General features: G+C 42.6%; 2 protein-coding genes across 2 annotated transcripts in view; one reads left to right on the top strand and one right to left on the bottom strand.

Moving 5' to 3' along the window:
- DNAJA2 (DnaJ heat shock protein family (Hsp40) member A2) overlaps positions 1–1,757 on the top strand; it is a 21,620-nt gene extending 19,863 nt beyond the window's left edge. Inside the window, exons 8-9 of the mRNA XM_058154778.1 lie at positions 152–279; positions 869–1,757. Of these exons, the coding sequence (XP_058010761.1) occupies positions 152–279; positions 869–1,057 (317 nt within the window). The 3' untranslated portion in view covers positions 1,058–1,757. The remainder of the gene's footprint in view (positions 1–151; positions 280–868) is intronic.
- LOC131183969 (borealin-2-like) lies at positions 1,587–16,895 on the bottom strand. The gene is made up of 10 exons (XM_058154779.1): positions 16,676–16,895; positions 15,024–15,152; positions 13,419–13,471; positions 11,955–12,015; positions 10,283–10,359; positions 9,510–9,568; positions 8,295–8,402; positions 6,309–6,432; positions 4,743–4,829; positions 1,587–3,471 (listed from the first exon to the last, which is right to left on the bottom strand). The coding sequence occupies exons 1-10, from the start codon at positions 16,836–16,838 to the stop codon at positions 3,424–3,426; spliced, it is 909 nt and encodes a 302-aa protein (XP_058010762.1). The 5' UTR covers positions 16,839–16,895; the 3' UTR covers positions 1,587–3,423.
- Positions 16,896–18,404: the final 1,509 nt, after the last annotated feature.

Below are 18,404 nucleotides of genomic sequence, written 5' to 3' on the forward strand. Positions count from 1 at the left end.
AAACTTGTAATATTGCTGTTCCAAAAGTTCTCCCACCTTCCAACAGTTTTTTTTTTTAAAATGCTTTTGCCTAGAGAGAGGCAAAAATGTTTTTAAAATGTTTTTGCTGCCCTTCGTTGACAGTGTTCCTTTTTTAAAAAAAAAACTCTAGGCTCGGTCCGGGTAGTTCGAGGGGAGGGAATGCCACAGTATCGCAACCCTTTTGAAAAGGGCGATCTTTATATAAAGTTTGATGTGCAGTTTCCTGAAAACAACTGGATTAGCCCAGAAAAGCTTACAGTAAGTATGCAAAGCAGTCTGGTAAATATTCTCTTCTCCGAGATTATTGAAAATCCTAAACTCTTTGCACCCCCTCTCTCTACATGCCATTAAACCTTAAAATATGTGTAATATTATTCAAGGAGACCTTCCACTCCCATACACAGGAAAATCACATGATCTGGCCCACGCCACATTGTTCTACCTTCTCCAGAAATCTTAGGCGTAGGGCAGCCAGCCACATCATGACATATGAGCAGAAGGCAAGCTTTTTTGAAAAATCAAATAACCATAAACATTTGGGGGCATAAATAGAACGACAACTCCATGTAGCACTTTCCTTGCCATATCCTCAGGCCAACACTCTTTAAGCACCTAATTTTCACAAGGCTTTCAAACGTCTACATGTATTTACCCATGCAATATGGCTGTAGTGTTATTTTTTTAAAACATATCTTTCTTACTCCTTCCTCTATTTGGTATTATCATCATCATTCTATTGCTTGGCATATAGACCGAGAGCATCTGCACCGGAGACAAATTCCTTGAGTGTCTAATCACACTTGGCCAAATAACGTATTCAGATAAATTCATGATATTTTACTTTTAGGAACTTGAAGATCTTCTGCCCTCCAGACCAGAAGTTCCCAACATAATTAGCGAAGCGGAAGAAGTAGACCTTCAAGAATTTGACACCACTCGTGGGTCAAGCGGTGGGCAGAGGCGCGAGGCGTACAATGATAGTTCCGATGAGGAAAGTGGCCATCATGGACCGGGGGTGCAGTGTGCCCATCAGTAAAAAAAAAATATTAAAAAATTGTCCGGGGCGGGGTAAGGGAAGTTACACATGGATTTTTCTCTCTTCAAAATTTTGCCTGACTTGTTCTCAGCAACACAGTTGGATTGTCTAAACAATGCACATGAGCCCAATGGACATATGTTGCTGTATGTGTAACTTTTAAAATTGGTCCATAGTATCTACAGAAGTGTATAATTTAAACTAACCACACACACACACACACACACACACAGAGCTTACATCTTTTTTTTTTTCTCTCGACTGACTGTTCTGTAGCAGAATAAAGGCACTTGAAAGGAAGGCGAGACTATCTCCTGTTCATCTGGATTAAGTTCCGGTCCTTGTACTTGTGCTTGATTTTTACCAGTTTTTTGTGTAGATTTTAAGTTCTCTCTATTTTAAATTCAAAATTTACATTGTAAAGTTTTGTGTAAAAATTTTGTCCCGAGGCTTGGTTATTTGGCTGCATCTGCATAAGCTGCTACAAATAGAATAAAGAAATTCATAGCCTGTATCTATCACTTTTAGATGCATGGTAAGTAAATTGGGTTTCGGCACACGGGAATAGAAGCTGATGGGGAAAACCATGGAAGATTTAAAAGGAAAAAGGAAAAAAAAAGTGGTTGTAAGAGTTTTTTTACCATCTTGTGAAAAAAAAAAAGGTTTCTGAAACTTAATAAAAACCATTGGTGTATGATGATACGTTTTGTAACGGCTTGCTTTCTTATCAATTCGCAGCTGAAATTAGACCTTAGGAGTTTTGAAGCAAATCACTTCCGGTATTGACTAGTGTCACAGGAGTCTGAATCTGTCGGAGTCTGAATCTGAAGGGGAAAAGGAATGCCTGACAGTGAGAGAGTGGATCCGTTGGCTGTGGAAGAAACTGGGGAAGAGCAAAGTCAGGCTGGGCAGAGCAGGGGAGAGGTAGAACAAGGGAGAGGGGGTTCAGATGAAGACCAAACCCCTCCTCATCCTAGGCAGCGCAGGGAGGAACAGAGAGGAGAGCAACGTGGGTTGCGTGGCTTACGAGGGAGGAAAGGGACCCGATCCTCCTTACAAGGCACAGCTGCTGCTAGAGTTTAAAAGGAGGCAAATGGGAGGGGTGTTTATCAGGAACAAACACTGAGTTTATCTGGTGTTTCTTTGAATCCTGGCATCCTCCCAATGGGTTTGATTTACTGCCGTGCTACTTTACTTGTGGCATTCCTTATTTTGCTTGCCCGGCCGGATTAATTACCTTGCCTTGCCTTTGGATTTTTTTGTTAGAAGTTTTCTGCTTACAACGTTTGGGGACTGAAGTATTGCCAGCCAAAGACTATTACAGGTTGGTGGAAGAGCTCTCTCCAGGCCGGAGAGTTGAAAGGGACATTGGGGGCACAGTTGGTGATAATCAAGGGACTCATATTGGTTCTCTGGCTGTGTTGCCTTTGTGTCACACTCCGGGTCATCACAACTAGCTTGAACCAAAGAAAACTAAAGAAAATCAGCTGATTGTCGGTTGGATCGGCCTCCCAAAGACTAACTTTCAGGTTGCAAGGGATTGCCATAGCCTATTGCTGCTCCGCGTGCCCCATTTTCCGGGGGGGCCAGCGGGTGGGCAGGGCTACATTTGGTGTATAAGCCGCACCCAAATTTTCACCCTCTTTTAGAGGGGGAAAGTGCGTCTTATACTCTGAAAAATATGGTATCGTATGTGATATATTTCTATTACATTGGTCACTAGGTTACTAAACAAAAGATTGTAAATCGAGGACTATAGCATATCTCTAGCCAACTTTTAAAAACAAGTTAAGGCTCTGAATTTATAGTACCGTGATAAAGTTGGAGCATGCAGGCACATCTACATTTCTGACCGTTAATCCTCCTTCGATAGGAAGATTATATTGGGATTTTCCTGCATTAAAGAGCCGTTCTCAAAAGTCTTAAAAACACAGATCTTTGGCGCTTCACCAACCTTTGTCATATATATGTTCGTTATAAGATTATGTCAAAAAATCAGGCAATTTTATAGCCTGATCATCAACGTGACAAAACTAAAACTCAAATCAGAACTTCAAAGTGCATTCTTCAGTTTTTAATTCTAATGGAAGATCAGTTTCAATAAACGTTTAGCTAAATTCACTTATGTTTCATGTATTCATACAGGCGTAAACGCCGATCTGGGGAAATGAATGCAAATAACCATTTTACATTCAGTCTCCCAATAAGAACGTCTGCTTCAAATGTCAAGTCACCAAGCGTTTCCAGATGAGAAATATACAAAGTTTAATATGCAATAAATCCTTAAAACCAATTGCCTGCTGCTTTAACTATCAAGGAGTTTCTTTACACGAAGGAAAACGCAGGAAAAGCTGCAATCTATTTCTTCAACTTGACTTAACTGTTGCTTTTCCACAAAGGGCTGTCAGCTGATTCTGAGGAAGGAAAAAGCAGTTGGTGTAAGCATCTCCTTCGAAATCTAAACATCTGTTAGGGGGGGTTATTCCTGGTTTTTGTGGATTGGTATTTCAAAAATAATAAATTAATGGATTTTATGTGAGGGTAGAATTTATTTCAGGTACTTTAATGCCCAAATAAATTGGGAAGGTGGTTTTAGCAAAATGATTATCCTTAAATGTCCTCTTTATTTCTATTCCAAGGTTACAAGTCTATTCTCCCTGGAGTAAGTCGGTAGGTCCACTAAAAATCAGTGTTGACCTGAATGGCACAGAATTGCTCAGTCTTGTAAGCCTCATTTAGATCGCTCCAGTTCAGTGACTTAATTTCTTTTTCCCTTGGCAGAGCCATTCTAAATTAGAATAAAAATAGGGAATACTGTGGGATGAAACTCCTTCTATTTATGTTGGGAGGGGGGGGATTTTTTTCCAGTCGGCCAAATTCAACCCAGCTGGCATTTTGCAGAGTTGCTGGTACCTATCTACCTATGGCAACCCTGGTGGAAAAATCACAAGCTCTCAATGTTATCTTTATACCTGCTGGATGAAAGAAGTTGTCAATTCTTATTCTTCACCACTTGGGAAAGTAGGGATTCAGATAATGGTGAAATGTAAAATTTGTTACTTCCAGTTCTGTGGGCGTGGCTTGGTGGTGGTGGGGTAATGTGACTGGGTGGGTGTGGTCAACTCTTTTTCTTTTAAAAGCATTTTTTCTACAACCTCTTTGGTTGCTTTTAAAATGCTTTTAAAAGCATTTTTAGAAAAAAAGCTTTTAAAAGGCTCTGGCGATCCCAGCTGAGTTGCCTTATCGCCAGAGCCTTTTAAAAGCATTCTTTTTTACAACCTCAAAGAAAAAAATGCTTTTAAAAGGCTCTGATGATCCCAGCTGAGCTGCGCGATCATCAGAGACTTTTTTTATTCTTATTTTTAAAAGCATTTTTTCGGCCGAAGAAAAAATGCTTTTAAAAGTTAAAAAAAAAAAAGGCTCTGATGATCGCGTGGCTCAGCTGGGCATGTGGGGGGCAGGGACTTCTGCTATCGGCTCTACCGCCACCATCGCTACCAGATCAGGCGATCTAGTCCTAACTGGGAGCATTTCACCCCTGGATTCAGACCAGCTCAGAACTGACAAAAGTCAACAGCTGAACTTTCTGAAGAGGAGAAACTCCACAATTCTCCCAAAAACATGGATGTAGGGGGGTTTGAAATGTAGGCCCATTTCTCAAAAATGCTTTGCTTTCAATACTTACCACCAGGGTGTGGATGTGCTGGACGGTGTCATTATTTAACAGCTGGACATCAATGTTTTGGATGTCGTCCCTGGATGAGCAAAGAGTCTGAAACAAAGCAAAGAAATGCCGTTTGGAATGTACCTACAAGTAATCCTCAACTTACAACCTTTTCTTCTGTGACCAAAGTTACGATAGTGCTAAAAAAAGGGGGAAAAAAGGCCAGTCCTCGCACTTATGCCCGTCGCAGCATCTAACAGTTGTGTGATCAAAATTCAGGAGCCTTGGCGACTAGCACGTATTTACGATGGTCGCAGCATCCCAAGGTCACATGATTGACTTTTTCCCAGGTGTCTCCCAACAAGCAACAACCAACGTGGAAAAAACAAATTCACTGAATAGCAGAGTTCATTTAACAACAGCCGTGATTCACTTAATGATCGCAGCGAAAACAGTTGTAAAATTGGGTGCGAGACATTTAATGACCGCCTCGCTTCGCGACATAAGCTCTGATCCCCATCAGTTGAGGATCATCTGTACCAGGGGTCTCCAACCTTGGCAACTTTAAGGCTTGTGGACGTCAAATCCCAGAGTTGAAGGAACTCTGGGAGTTGAAGTCCACAAGCCTTAAAGTTGCCAAGGTTGGAAACTCCTGATCTATACAGCAAATGTGCATTTAATTTTACACATTTTCTTACCCATTCACGTTGCTGGATTTTTTGTGGGCTTTATCCACCCCAATGACTTCAAATCCACATGGCCTTTCTATTGCGATGGCGATTTTATTCCTAAGCATCTTTAAATAATTGCTACTGATCTGGCTTTTTCACCAACCAAATTTCCATAAGGACCAGATTCAGACAGCTTCTTAACACACAATAATAATAATAATAATAATAATAATAATAATAATAATAATAATAATAATAATAATAATAATAATAATAATAATAATAATAATATTTTAATTTGTATACCGCCCTTCTCCCGAAGGACTCAGGGCGGTGAACAGGCAGATAAAATATAAATACACACAATAATTTAAAAACAACCCTTAAAAAACTAATTGAAATGCCCAAAACGTTAAAAAACATACTCCCCTGTAAAATAACACAATTTTAAAAACCCATCCAATAAAAATAAAAATCAGGCTAGTCCAGCCATATGAAATAAATAGGTTTTAAGTTCGCGGCGAAAGGTCAGAACTGGAGATATGTGAACATTTACGCCAGTGGTGGGTTTCAAAAATTTTTTACTACCGGTTCTGTGGGTGTGTCTTGGTGGGTGTGGCTTGGTGAGTGTGGCAGGGGAAGGATAACGTAAAATCTATTCCCTCCCCAATCAGGGGAAGGTTACTGCAAAATCCCCATTTCCTCCCGATTAGCTGGGACTTAGGAGGCAGAGAATAGATGGGGCGATGGGGCCAGTCAGAATTTTTACTACCGGTGCTCTGAACTACTCAAAATTTCCATTACCGGTTCTCCCGAACTGGTCAGAACCTGCTGAAACCCACCTCTGATCTACGCACACGTGCCCCCATCAAGCAAAGCCAGTTCTGCTATAGCCAAAGCACCGAAAGAGCCATACCTGCCCATCGGCCAGAGGTATGTTGACGAAAGGAAGGGATCGTCCAGGTGGCATCGAAGAACTGCGAAGACTAGAAGCCGGAATTCTCTGAGACGGTCCTGCGGAAAACCCCCTCTGTGAAAATCTACCAAGAGAAAAATTAAGGGAGGGTAGACAAAAGAAAAAGAGATTGCTTCGAGTCTATTTGAAATCTTCATCTCCAAAAAGATCAGGCTCCAAGTATCAAATGTGTGTACATATACCGTGTTTCCCTGAAAATAAGACCCTATCTTATATATATTTTTTTAACCCTGAAATAAGCGCTTGGCCTTATTGCCATGCACTCAAAAGCCCAATTGGGCTTATTATCAGGGGATCTCTTATTTTGGAGGAAACAGGGTACATCCAGTCGTAAGTAGGAAGACAGATAATAATAATAATAATAATAATAATAATAATAATAATAATAATAATAATAATAATAATAATAATAATAATAATAATAATAATAATAATGATGTTTTAATTTGTATACCGCCCTTCTCCCGAAGGACTCAGGGCGGTGAACAGGCCAATAAAATACAAACAGAAACATACATCATAATTAAAACAACCCTTAAAAAACTGATTCGATATAGGTAGAATTTAAATTTATTGCTCACCAATTCTATATATACAAATACAATATAAACAAGCAGGCAGACAGCTTCATATATATATATATATATATGCAGCTGCTTTAAAGAACCAGTTCTTTAAAGCAGCTATGTTTTTGTTCCTCTATTTCCAAGCTGTCAGGGCACTGCCAACAGATTTTGTCCCAGAGCAGGCAAGTTCATTTGAACACCCAGAGGGCAGCTTCCCCCCACCCCCAAGGACCCCCAGAGACCTGCAAATGGAGAGATAGATCAAAACCTATCCCAGGGGTCCCCAAACTTGGCAACTTTAAGACTTGTGGACTTCAACTCCTAGAATTCTCTAGCTAGAGAATTCTGGGAGTTGAAGTCCACAAGTCTTAAATTTGCAAGTTTGAAGATCTCTGACCTATCCATTCAGAAGACACGGGGCGTTTTCCCTTCTTGCATCTGACAACATGCTCCAACAACCGCTTAGTTTCTTGCTCTGTTTTGCCTTTGTCTTCTCTACCACCCGTGAGGGAAATGGGCTCCAGTCACACCCTTAGCTAAACTGGTGTCCATACACCCTATTTTGACAGCATTCAAAGACAGGGTCCAGATGTGGATAGTTCCATTACGCTCATCTTTTTTGGGAGAGAGGTTGGGGTTGCTGCAACGCCTTGAAACAGAAGGAAGACAAGCAGGGTAGGGATCAGCAATGAGAACAATCAAGTTTCATATTGTGCGGACTCAAGGCTAGGCGGAGAGCTCTTCAACTCTGGAGGAAAGATGTAGGCCAGGGGTCCTCAAACTTGGCAGCTTTAAGACTTGTGGATTTCAACTTCCAGAATTCTCCAGCCAGCATAGTTGCCAAAGTTTGAAGACCTCTCATGTAGGCAGACATCCAGCCTCTCTGTAGAAGTCCAATTAGTGCTTTAAAAGTTGTCAAGGATCTATCCTTTAAAGGTAAAAATTCTCCTCACAGATATGTGCTAGTCTTTCCTGACTCTACAGGGTGGTGCTCATCTCCGTTTCAAAGCCAAAGAGCCAGCTCTGTCCGAAGACGTCTCTATGGTCATGTGGCTGGCATGACTAAACGCCAAAGGCGCATGGAATGCTGTTACCTTCCCACCAAAGGTGGTCCCTGTTTTTCTACTTGCATTTTTTACGTGCTTTCGAACTGTTAGGTTGGCAGAAGCTGGGACAAGTAATGGGAGCTCACCCCGTTATGCAGCACTAGGGATTCGAACCGCTGAGCTGCTGATCTTTCGATCGACAAGCTCAGCGTCATAGCCGCTGAGCCACCGCATCCCTTTAAAACAAACCAACAATAACAATCCTTTAAAACAAACAAACAAAAAATCCTTTAAAACAAACCAGCAATATTGACCTTTTAGACCCTGAGCTGGTGAACCTGGGAGTAGATCTCGGTTGCTCGCGCAGAGAAGCCGATCGCTCGATGCGTCTAATTTTTGGAGTGGAGCACACAGATGCAGACCTGATGGAAGACACCAGTCCTTGAATTATTTTACACACACACACACACACATACACACAGTATTTGAGTGGTGCGGTGGCCTAGAGGTGAAGATCTCGCCTCACAATTAGGAGGCTGTGAGTTCGATCCTAGGTAGCAGCAGATATTTCTCCGGGTATATCTGCCCCTCCGCATCGGCGACAGGAAGGGCATCCGGCCAGTAAACACTCAGCTCCATTCAGTTGCCCAGACTCCACCCCGCAAGGGATTACAAGGTCATTAAAAGAAAATGACGATACACCCAATATTTCTTCCTATGATTGCTTCCATTTTACCTTCCTGCAAATACAGCTAGGATGCACTTGATTAAGACCTAAATGATAAGAGGAAAAAATCTGCATAGAAACAGCAACTGGCTTTCTTTGCTTGAAACCAAAAAGGATTCCTGCAAGCAAACCGTAACTTCCTCACCGAGCTACTTGCTTTTGCAAAAGAAGACCACTAGCCTGCAACAATTTAAAACCCTTCCAGCTAAATTAAATTCCATCAGCTTGATGCTTAAAAGTCTTCTCCACTAAAATAAAAAAAAGACTCAGGCTGAGTCTGCAGTTGCTTATGATATACATAATATACATAATAAAAGAAGTGGGCTTCAAATCCCGTCACTACTGGTTCACTTTTGGGCACGCAGAAGCATCTAGGCGGGTGGGCGGTGCCTCCTGCTGCCACTACCAGCTCGTCCGATCCGGGGCGAACCGGTAGCAACCGATCACTGATTAAGACAGACAAGTGCTACAAGAACACATTCCAGTCCAGAGCAAATTCTGATTATCCATACCACCAGTGTCTTTTCCATATTTTCACCTCTGCAGAAAAATCCATTTGCACTTTTGGCAATTAAATCACACTCACTCCTTACTGGTTCATTATTCAGATTTTCTCCTTAAGAGGGTTTTTTTCCTCCCCATTTTGGACACCCGATACTACTGCTATGCACTCATCCTATCCCCTAGAATATTGTCAAGCGTCTCAGCTATCTAGTGTCATCTTTTCATCAATCCGTCTCAGTGGATATATCACGTTGATTTTTAAGTACAGGATGACTTGAAAGCATTGACTTCCTCTTACCTGCAGACAATACCTTTTTTATCTGTGATGGCAGAAGTCAGTGACTTAGTTTTAAATGCCTGCAAGAAAAAATAAGCAATCTATATATATAAAAAAATGGTGTGTGTGTGTGTGTGTATTCCAGCATAACTCTGGAACGCCTCGAGCAATTTCAACCAAACTTGGTACACAGTTGACTTACTCTCTGGAAAGAAATACTTTGGGGGTAAGAGACCCCTCAGAGTGTGTGTATGTATGTGTTCCAGCATAACTCTGGAACGCTTGGGCAGCTGAAATGAAAAGGAATGAATTATATCTATACTGTCAAATCACAGTACTTTTGACAGTGATAGTATGCATTTTGGATTCAAGTTCTGTTAAGATGCAGCCTGTTGTGCCTTAAAATGGTTTCTACTGTACAGCACAGTGGAGTTGCCACGCTAACAGCTTCACAATACTCCACAAGGGGCAGTGGTGGGATTCAGCCAGTTCGCACCACTTCGGGAGAACCGGTTGTTAACTCTCTGAGCAGTTTGGCGAACTGGTTGTTGGAAGAAATCATTAGGGCAGAGAACCGGTTGTTAAATTATTTGAATCCCACCACTGACAAGGGGGCTCCCTCTGGTAAGGGGGATTGTTGTTGTTTTTTTAAAAAAAAACCACCCCAGGCCTTCAGCTTCAAGCAAAGAGGGCAAGTTGTTGGGGCAGGTGCCTGCTAATGTAGATAATCACCTCAGACGCAGGATTGGGATAAATAAATACCCAGGCGGACAATTATCCTTTTCTCCACCTACCTTCTGAGAAGTTTTCTTGCTTTGCGTCCCCTGTTCGTCTTCAGCTTCCTTATATTCCACAATTGTGGTGACTTTAACTGGAAAAGAGATTTGGGTCAAGAGTTAAGAAACTAAAAATGGGTACGAGTACAGCTATCCCTGCTTTAGAAATGACTTAACAGCTTTAAAGTTTAGACCTTAAGAGTTCAGTAGCAGCTAATCTTTTTTTTTTTTTTTTTTGCGTGTGCGGTCCTCATAACCAGCCATTTTTTTCACCACAACTATAGTAAGATGGGATCAAGAGGACTTTCCATGCTCAGTGCGCTCTCTTGATCCCCTTTTAAAGCAGCGCCAGGCATTCCCAAGATCTCAGCAAGTAGATCTTGACTAAGAAGTCAAGAGACGGAGGTCCATTGATCTGGCTGGTTGTTCTGACCTAGGCTTCCCCAAAAAGCATGAAGCGGAATCCTGGACAAAAACCCCTTTATTAAACAAACAGTGAATTGCTCTCGTTCACCTTCAGCAAAGTCTTTCAAGGGAGAATTTACAGTCACAGACCTTATTTGGCTTGGAGAGCTGCCAGGCCGATATCTTCAAAACTTGGCAAGGAGCCTCAGAGAGTCACAATCCAATTAGGCAAACTAATTGTCTCCTGCAAACTCCATTCCCCTTTCGCTCCTCTTTTATTCCCTCTGGGAGGGGCCATTCATCATCCACCTGAGGCCTTACTCCCAAGTCGACCCTTGTTCTTTAGCTGTTCCCTTTGTCTGGCAACTCTGTGCATGCACACACTGGGAACAGGCTCCAGCTGTACGTCTGCCTCACTGATGTCTGACTCCAAAGGCAGTTGATCTCTAGCATACGGCCCTGTCCCCTTCTCTGCCTCTGATGCAGAGCTCTCATCAGAGCCTTCCTCAGACTCCAGGACTGGCCCATGTTCCTCCCCAACCTCCTCACTTGTCGTGTCCCACTCCTCCGCTGACGGCCGGGTCAGGGAAATCCAAATCAGGCTTGCCTCTGCAGCTCTGCCCAAAGTCCTAGCAAAGTCCTCAGAGCAGGCAGGAGACCAGAAAGTGACTTCAGCAAGATAAGTTCGACTTTGCCTGACTCAGAGACTGCCAGAAAGCAGATCCTTTATATAGGCCATGGGGTGTGGCTCCATGACTCAGCACTCATTAAGGCCTGCCCCTCCCTTCCTTCTGTTGCCTCCGCCTATCCAGTCTTCTGATGCGAGGGTCACTCCAATCAGCAGCTGTTGGAAATAAACTTTCCTCAGGCTCACATGCTGTGGAGGAGGGGGAGGGGTCTAGCTGCTCCGTTTGCCTGGGCATGGAGCCAGGGCTGGGACCGGGAGGTGCCCCCTCCTCTTCAGCTTGTCTGGGCATGGAGCCAGGACTGGGGCCGGGAGGCATACATTCCTCCGTGTTCGGGAGCAGATAAGAAGGCCCCGGCTGCTGTGAAAGCGGGCAAGACACAACATCACTGTCCAAATCTGCTGCCAGCTCCGCTGGCCACTGGCAGGCCACAACACTGGTGTCCAAGCTAAGAAATTAGAATCAAGCAAACGTTGGTGCCTTCCAGATGTCTTAAAACACCATTACTCCCTTCAGCTCCGAAAAGGATCTGGATAGACAAATTTGAGAAGAGTACAGAAAAGATTTTTTTCGTACCAAGAGGAACTTTTCAGATTTACCTCGCTTGCTGTTTGTCCTTATTAATCTGGGATTGTGCAGGTTTCCAATGCCGCAGTTACTCTTTAGAGACGTTGGGGAGAAAAAGGGGAAAATTAAGACTAGCAAATTAGAAATCAATCCCAGGAGCATATAAAGAGACTGTATAATGTGTTACTTGAAATAGACTCTGAAAGGGATTTGGTAAAGGACTGTAATGATAAAGTGGGCACAAAATGTTCAGGAGCCAATATTATTGGAAACTTGGGAAAACATTTGGGTTAGAAATGTTAAGTTTGCGCAGGCACAGAATTTAAGAGAAATTTTTTATAAAATGTTTTATAGATGGCATTTAGATCCTAAGAAACTATCGTGTATGTATCCAGATATGCAAGCAAAATGTTGGAGATGTAATTGTGATGACGCTACATATTTTCATATTTGGTGGACTTGTAAGGATATTAAGGCTTTTTGGATAAAAATTTGGTGGATTTTACAAAATGTTTTGAAAAAGAAGATAAAGTTCCTGCCGCAATTTTTTTCTGCTGGGAATTATTACGGACTGTACAGTAATTGAGACTAAATTGATTTTAAATCTAATAACAGCGGCAAGATTACTGATAGGACAGTATTGGAAGAAAAAAGAAGTACCTACAATAGAAGAATGGATATTGAAAGTTGCCAATTTGGCTGAGATGGCAAAAATCTCAGCCTTTTTGAAAGACAATACGCAAGAAAGATACTTAAAGGAATGGAAAAAATGAATTGACTATATTCAAAGTAGATATCAGACTAAGAGTTATCAGACTGTTTTTGAATGATTAGGATGTATTATTTCTGATTGTTTTGGGGGAGATTCGGAACTGATGAGAATTGTAGGAGTATAATTGAGCTGGGAGGGGAAAAATTTTAGCATATGTTTGTTTTATTTTTAACTATACCTTGTGTTTGCTCCGGGAAGTCGGGGGGGGGGGGTGTGGTTGTGAAGGGAGGGGGGAGGGGGTGGGGGGAAAGGGGGAAAATTTTTTGTAAAACTTTTTCAATAATAAAAAAAAAAGACTAGCACCACAGAGGTTCCTTTACCTAGATTACTGCAGAAAAAACAATGGCTACCCACCTGCCTTCCATTGAGGGCCTGTATACTGCACAAGTCAGAAAGAGGGCTGTGAAAATATTTACTCTAATCCTTGGACGACTTCAATTCCCAGAATTCCCCAGCCAGCTTTGCTGGCTGAGGAACTCTAGGAGTTCAAGTCCACAAGTAGTTAAAGAGCCAAGTTTGAAGACCCCTGCCCTAAGACACACGGTTTCACCCAGTTAATAGTTACAGACAAGAGCATTTTAACAGTATATAAATAGAACTATTTCCATCCTCAGCAATTTGTCACAGATCTCCCCATTTTATAGGTATAACAAGGCTGCCGATTCCATTCCCATTCAATGTTTTAATATGCTTTTGATAGAACAGACACTGGGGAGATACTTACTGCTTCCAGACTGGCTACAGCTGTTGCCGCAGCTGCATCTTCTTCTTTGAGATCTGAAAGACCGAGATTAAACCATCATGCTAAAGCAGCCGGCTGGCTGCCAACTCCCAAAAGCGACTTGCCTCCTACAGGTCAGAAGTATCTGGAGCTGAGAATTCACAATTCTCCGGAACTGCATCCAGGCAGGCTTATAAGCAGCAAAGACCGGAATGGGGCCGGAATAGCTCAGGCTGTTAGAGCCTGTTATTAGAACACAGTAGCCTGCAATTACTGCAGGTTCAAGTCCGGCCCAAGGTTGACTCAGCCTTCCATCCTTTATAAGGTAGGTAAAATGAGGACCCAGATTGTTGGGGGGGCAATAAGTTGACTTTGTAAAAATATACAAATAGAATGAGACTATTGCCTTATACACTGTAAGCCGCCCTGAGTCTTCGGAGAAGGGCGGGATATAAATGTAAACAAAAAAACAACAACAACAACAAAAAAAGACCGCTAGAAGTTGGAATTTAGCACTTTCTGTAGATGCAGCCGTATTTAAGCTGGATCTCAAAAAGCTAAGCATGGAAACGGAAACTCTGGGACTAGAGTCAAAAATGGGAAGTCAAAAAGATCTCCCAGAAAAAAATGGTGGCAAATCATGTCCAGCCCATTTTATTTTTTTAAAAAAATGGACAAGTCCATAGAGTCGATAGAAGAGAAGGACCAGGGGAGACATGATAGCAGTGTTCCAATAATTGAGGGGCTGCCACAGAGAGGAGGGGGTCAAGTTATTTTTCCAAAGCACCCGAAGGCCAGAAAAGGAATAATGGATGGAAACTGATCAAGGAGAGATTCAACCTGGAAATAAGGAAAAAATTTCTGAGATGTGAGAACAATCAACCAATGGAACAGGAGTTGCCTTCAGAAGTTGTGGGAGCTTCATCACTGGAAGCTTTCAAGAAGAGATTGGACTGTCATCTATCAGAAATGGTGTAGGGTTTCCTGCTTGGGCGGCAGCGGGGGTGGGGTGGGGTTGGAATAGATGATCTACAAGACCCCTTCCAACGCTGTTAACCTGTCTGTTATTAGTTCAGAGAAACCTTCAGCCATGGAAACTCTCTGGATGGGTTGGGTCCAGCTACTCTGCCTCAGTGGATCACAGTGAGAAGAGAACACTGCCTTGAGATATGGGGAAAGGGCAAAGAGAGGTCCCTTCCTGTCTGAACTGGTAGATATGGAAAGGTTCTTAGGAAGACCAACACCAAAGTAGGATCTGCAACAGTGGTGAAATTCAAATTTTTTTACTACTGATTCTTTGGGCGTGGCTTGGTGGGCATGGTGTGGCTTGGTGGGCGTGGCAGGGAAAGGATATTGCAAAATCCCCATTTCCTCCCTACTCCTGGGGGAAGGATACTGCAAAATCCCCATTCCCACCCCACTCTGGGGCCAGCCGGAGGTGGTATTTGCCGGTTCTCTGAACTACTCAAAATTTCCGCTACCGGTTCGTCAGAACCTGCTTGATTTCACCCCTGATCTGCAAGCTTTACACATGGGTCAGCCCTGCTTGAGGGAAGGCTCCTCTAGAAGGGAGAACGCAAAGTGGGCAGCAGTGGCCCAAGGCCTCACCCAACAAATCTTTCCTCTTCATTTTTCTCATGGCCGGGGGCAGAGCCAGCAGCTCTACTCGGAAGGCCTTCTCAGCCATCTGCAGAAGCGAAGCTAATTCTTTCTTCATTTCTTGTAGGTGTTCCTTTGCTTGAAGAGAGAAAGTAGGTATCAATAAAAGAGGCGGTTGTATATCAGGGGTTGGTCCAACCTTGGCCACTTTTTTTTTTAGTTTCAAGATAATCCTATTCCACTGCTGGAATGGCCTGGGAATAGCCCAGACCTTCACCCAATTGAAAATCTATGGAGCAATGACATAATGGTTCTAAGTTGATGGAATAAACGGGGTAATAAGACAAAATATTGATCCAGAATAACTTACATTAAATCGGAGAATAAAATATTACAGTTAACCTAAAGATTAATTGATTAAAATATTTGAATATATATTGGATGATAAAATGTAAGAGTAAAAAATAAATTAATGTTATACAATTGTTGAAATTGCACAAAAGAACTGTAACTCACCCACCGACACATTGTAACTGAATGGAAGATGCTTTTATGTTTGTATGTTTTAAAAATAAAAAACTTATTAAAAAAAGAAAATCTACGGAGCCGACTAAAGAAACTGGTTAGTCAGAAGCGACCCAGCAATAAAACCCAGTTAATAGAAGCCAGCATTCAATCTTGGTTTCACATGAGAACAGCTGCAGAACTCAAAGACTTGGTTCACTCCATGGGAAGATGTTGGAAGGCTGTAATTCATGCTAAAGGTTACCCAACTAAGTATTAAGTGACATGGTGGCGTGAAGTCTAGAAATATTTTACAAGAAGAGTACTCCTCCGAATACAACAAAATACCTTATGCCACCAGACTTGAAATCCTGGGTTTAGAAAATTTAGAACTACGCCGCCTTCGACATGACCTGAGTTTAACTCATAGAATCATCTATTACAATGTCCTTCCTGTCAAAGACTACTCCAGCTTCAATTGCAACAATACACGAGCACACAACAGATTTAAGCTTAATATTAACCACTCCAATCTTGATTGCAGAAAATATGACTTCAGTAACAGAGTTGTAAATGCTTGGAATACACTACCTGACTCTGTGGTCTCTTCCCAAAATCCCCAAAGCTTCAACCAAAAACTATCTACCATTGACCTCACCCCATTCCTAAGAGGTCTGTAAGGGGCGTGCATAAGAGCACAAGTGTGCCTACTATTCCTGTCCTATTGTTTCCTTTCGTTATATCCAATTAATATAGTTATTACATACTCATACTCATATATATGCTTATGTGTTGTATAGTTGTTTCATGCTTATGCTTATATATACTGTGCGACAAAAATAAATAAATAAAAAATGAAGCCAAAACCAACTAGCCATCTTGTAGCTTAGCCGGAGGGGACCACAGAGTTGCCTAACTTTCTCCTGCCAACTGATGGGATCTGAAGACTCTTAACTCCCACGAATCCTAGGACTTAGCAGAATGGTTCTTGTAGTTCACAATCTTAGCAGAATGGTTCTTGTAGTGCAACAAAAAAGATCTGAAGATCCTGGTTGGGGGACAACGGAAGGACCACCCAGCCAGCCAGCCAGCCAGGGAGACAAGACGTGTCGCAGGAATGACCCCCATGGGATGCTCCCCCTTTCCTGAAGCCTTACCCTGGTGGTCGAAATCCTGCAGAAAGAGGCTGATCCGCTGGTGCCTCTGCTCTTTGCTCAAGACGCTCCGATCCGGTTCGACTCCGGAGTCGGTGCTGCGCTTCTTGGAGGCTTCCAGCTGCTGCCTGAGCGCCATGGAGAAGGACCCAGCCGGCTGGACCATCTCCGAGCCCGCGGGACGAAGCCTCCCCAAAAGAAACGCAGAGGGACCGGCTGAAGTAGAGGCGGGGGGGGGGGAGAGATATTTATAGAGTCCCACCCACCCGGTGGAAACGCCCCCAGGAGCCATGGGGCGGTCTGGTTGGGTGTGGGATGGGGTGGGGTGGGGGAAGGAAAGGTGGTAGGATCGATTCCCAGCTGAGCTCCAGGTATGATTTGGGGGTGCAGAAGCAACACAAGAGAGATTCAGGTGGGCTGGATGGTTTCTTTGAACCCCCCACCCCACCCCCAAAGCTGAGGTGGGGGCAGTTCTGCACCTGCTAATTCAAATTGCCTGGCCAACAGCCAAAGGAAGTGGGAGAGAATGGGAGCTGCATTCCCATCTGACCCCCAAACCTGAAGGTCTGAACTGGAATCAGGCTGAGTTCCAATTACCTGTGTGCAATGCTTTAAACCTGGTTACTGGGTTCCGTCTGGGTTTTGCAGCCTCTGTAGGACCAGAAGCTGTTGCAACTGGCTGGCTTTGCAAACGACCCAAACCTAACTTGGAAAGAGCCAAGCTTAAAAGTAACCAAGGTTAAGTTAACCTATATAGAGATCCGTATAGCTTTTGCATCTAAAGCTGGAGTTGCAAACAGCCAGTTGACTATGGTTTCCTGAATTCAGTTCTTAGTTCATATAACTTGCACCTGAATGATAAAACTGTTGGTTGGGTTTGACCAGCAATCTGGGGCTCCCAACAGCCAACCCCATTGATTTTTTATTTATTTAATTTTATTTGTCAAACACAGCAGTATATATAAGTATATGCATGAAATAATCATACGAATTGGATGTAATCAAGGGAATATTAGGACAGGAACGGGTAAGCACGCTGGTGCTCTTATGCACGCCCCTTACAGACCTCTTAGGAATGGGGTGAGGTCAAAGGTAGACAGTCTAAGGTTAAAGCTTTGGGGATTTTGGGAAGAGACCACAGAGTCAGGTAGTGCATTCCAGGCATTAACAATTCTGTTAGTGAAGTCATATTTTCTACAATCAAGATTGGAGCGGTTCAGTTTAAGTTTAAATCAATTGTGTGCTTGTTTTTATTGTTGCGAGTTATGTTACGTTATGAGTTATGTTATATTATGTTATGGTATGAGTTATGTTAGGTTGTTTAATGAACTCAGACATCCATTGAGGTTTCCTTGTTTTTGCCTTGGTGACTTGGAAAATGGACTAAAATGGAGCCCAACCATGGTTAAGCACTGCACTGGTTAGTGATGCGTGAACCAGGTTACCTTACATCATGCAAATTATCAAATGAATCCCACACTTCATAATAGCTCTTTTATTTGTAAAGATCTATAAAAAGTCATCCGAGAACAGGATGAAAAACACCAGAAGGCGAGAAAAACAAACTTACGACCGAACATCATCATGTTAGCTTGCCTTGGTAATTCGTTCTTGACATTAAAAAAAATGAAACAACTTCCATAGTTTAATTATTTTTAAACCATTTGAGGATCATATCCATCGAAGCTTGGAAGCAGATCTGAGAAAATGACCATCACTAGCCAAGGACAAT

This window comes from Ahaetulla prasina, chromosome 12 (genome assembly GCF_028640845.1).
Source record: "Ahaetulla prasina isolate Xishuangbanna chromosome 12, ASM2864084v1, whole genome shotgun sequence".
Taxonomy (NCBI): Eukaryota; Metazoa; Chordata; class Lepidosauria; order Squamata; family Colubridae; genus Ahaetulla; species Ahaetulla prasina.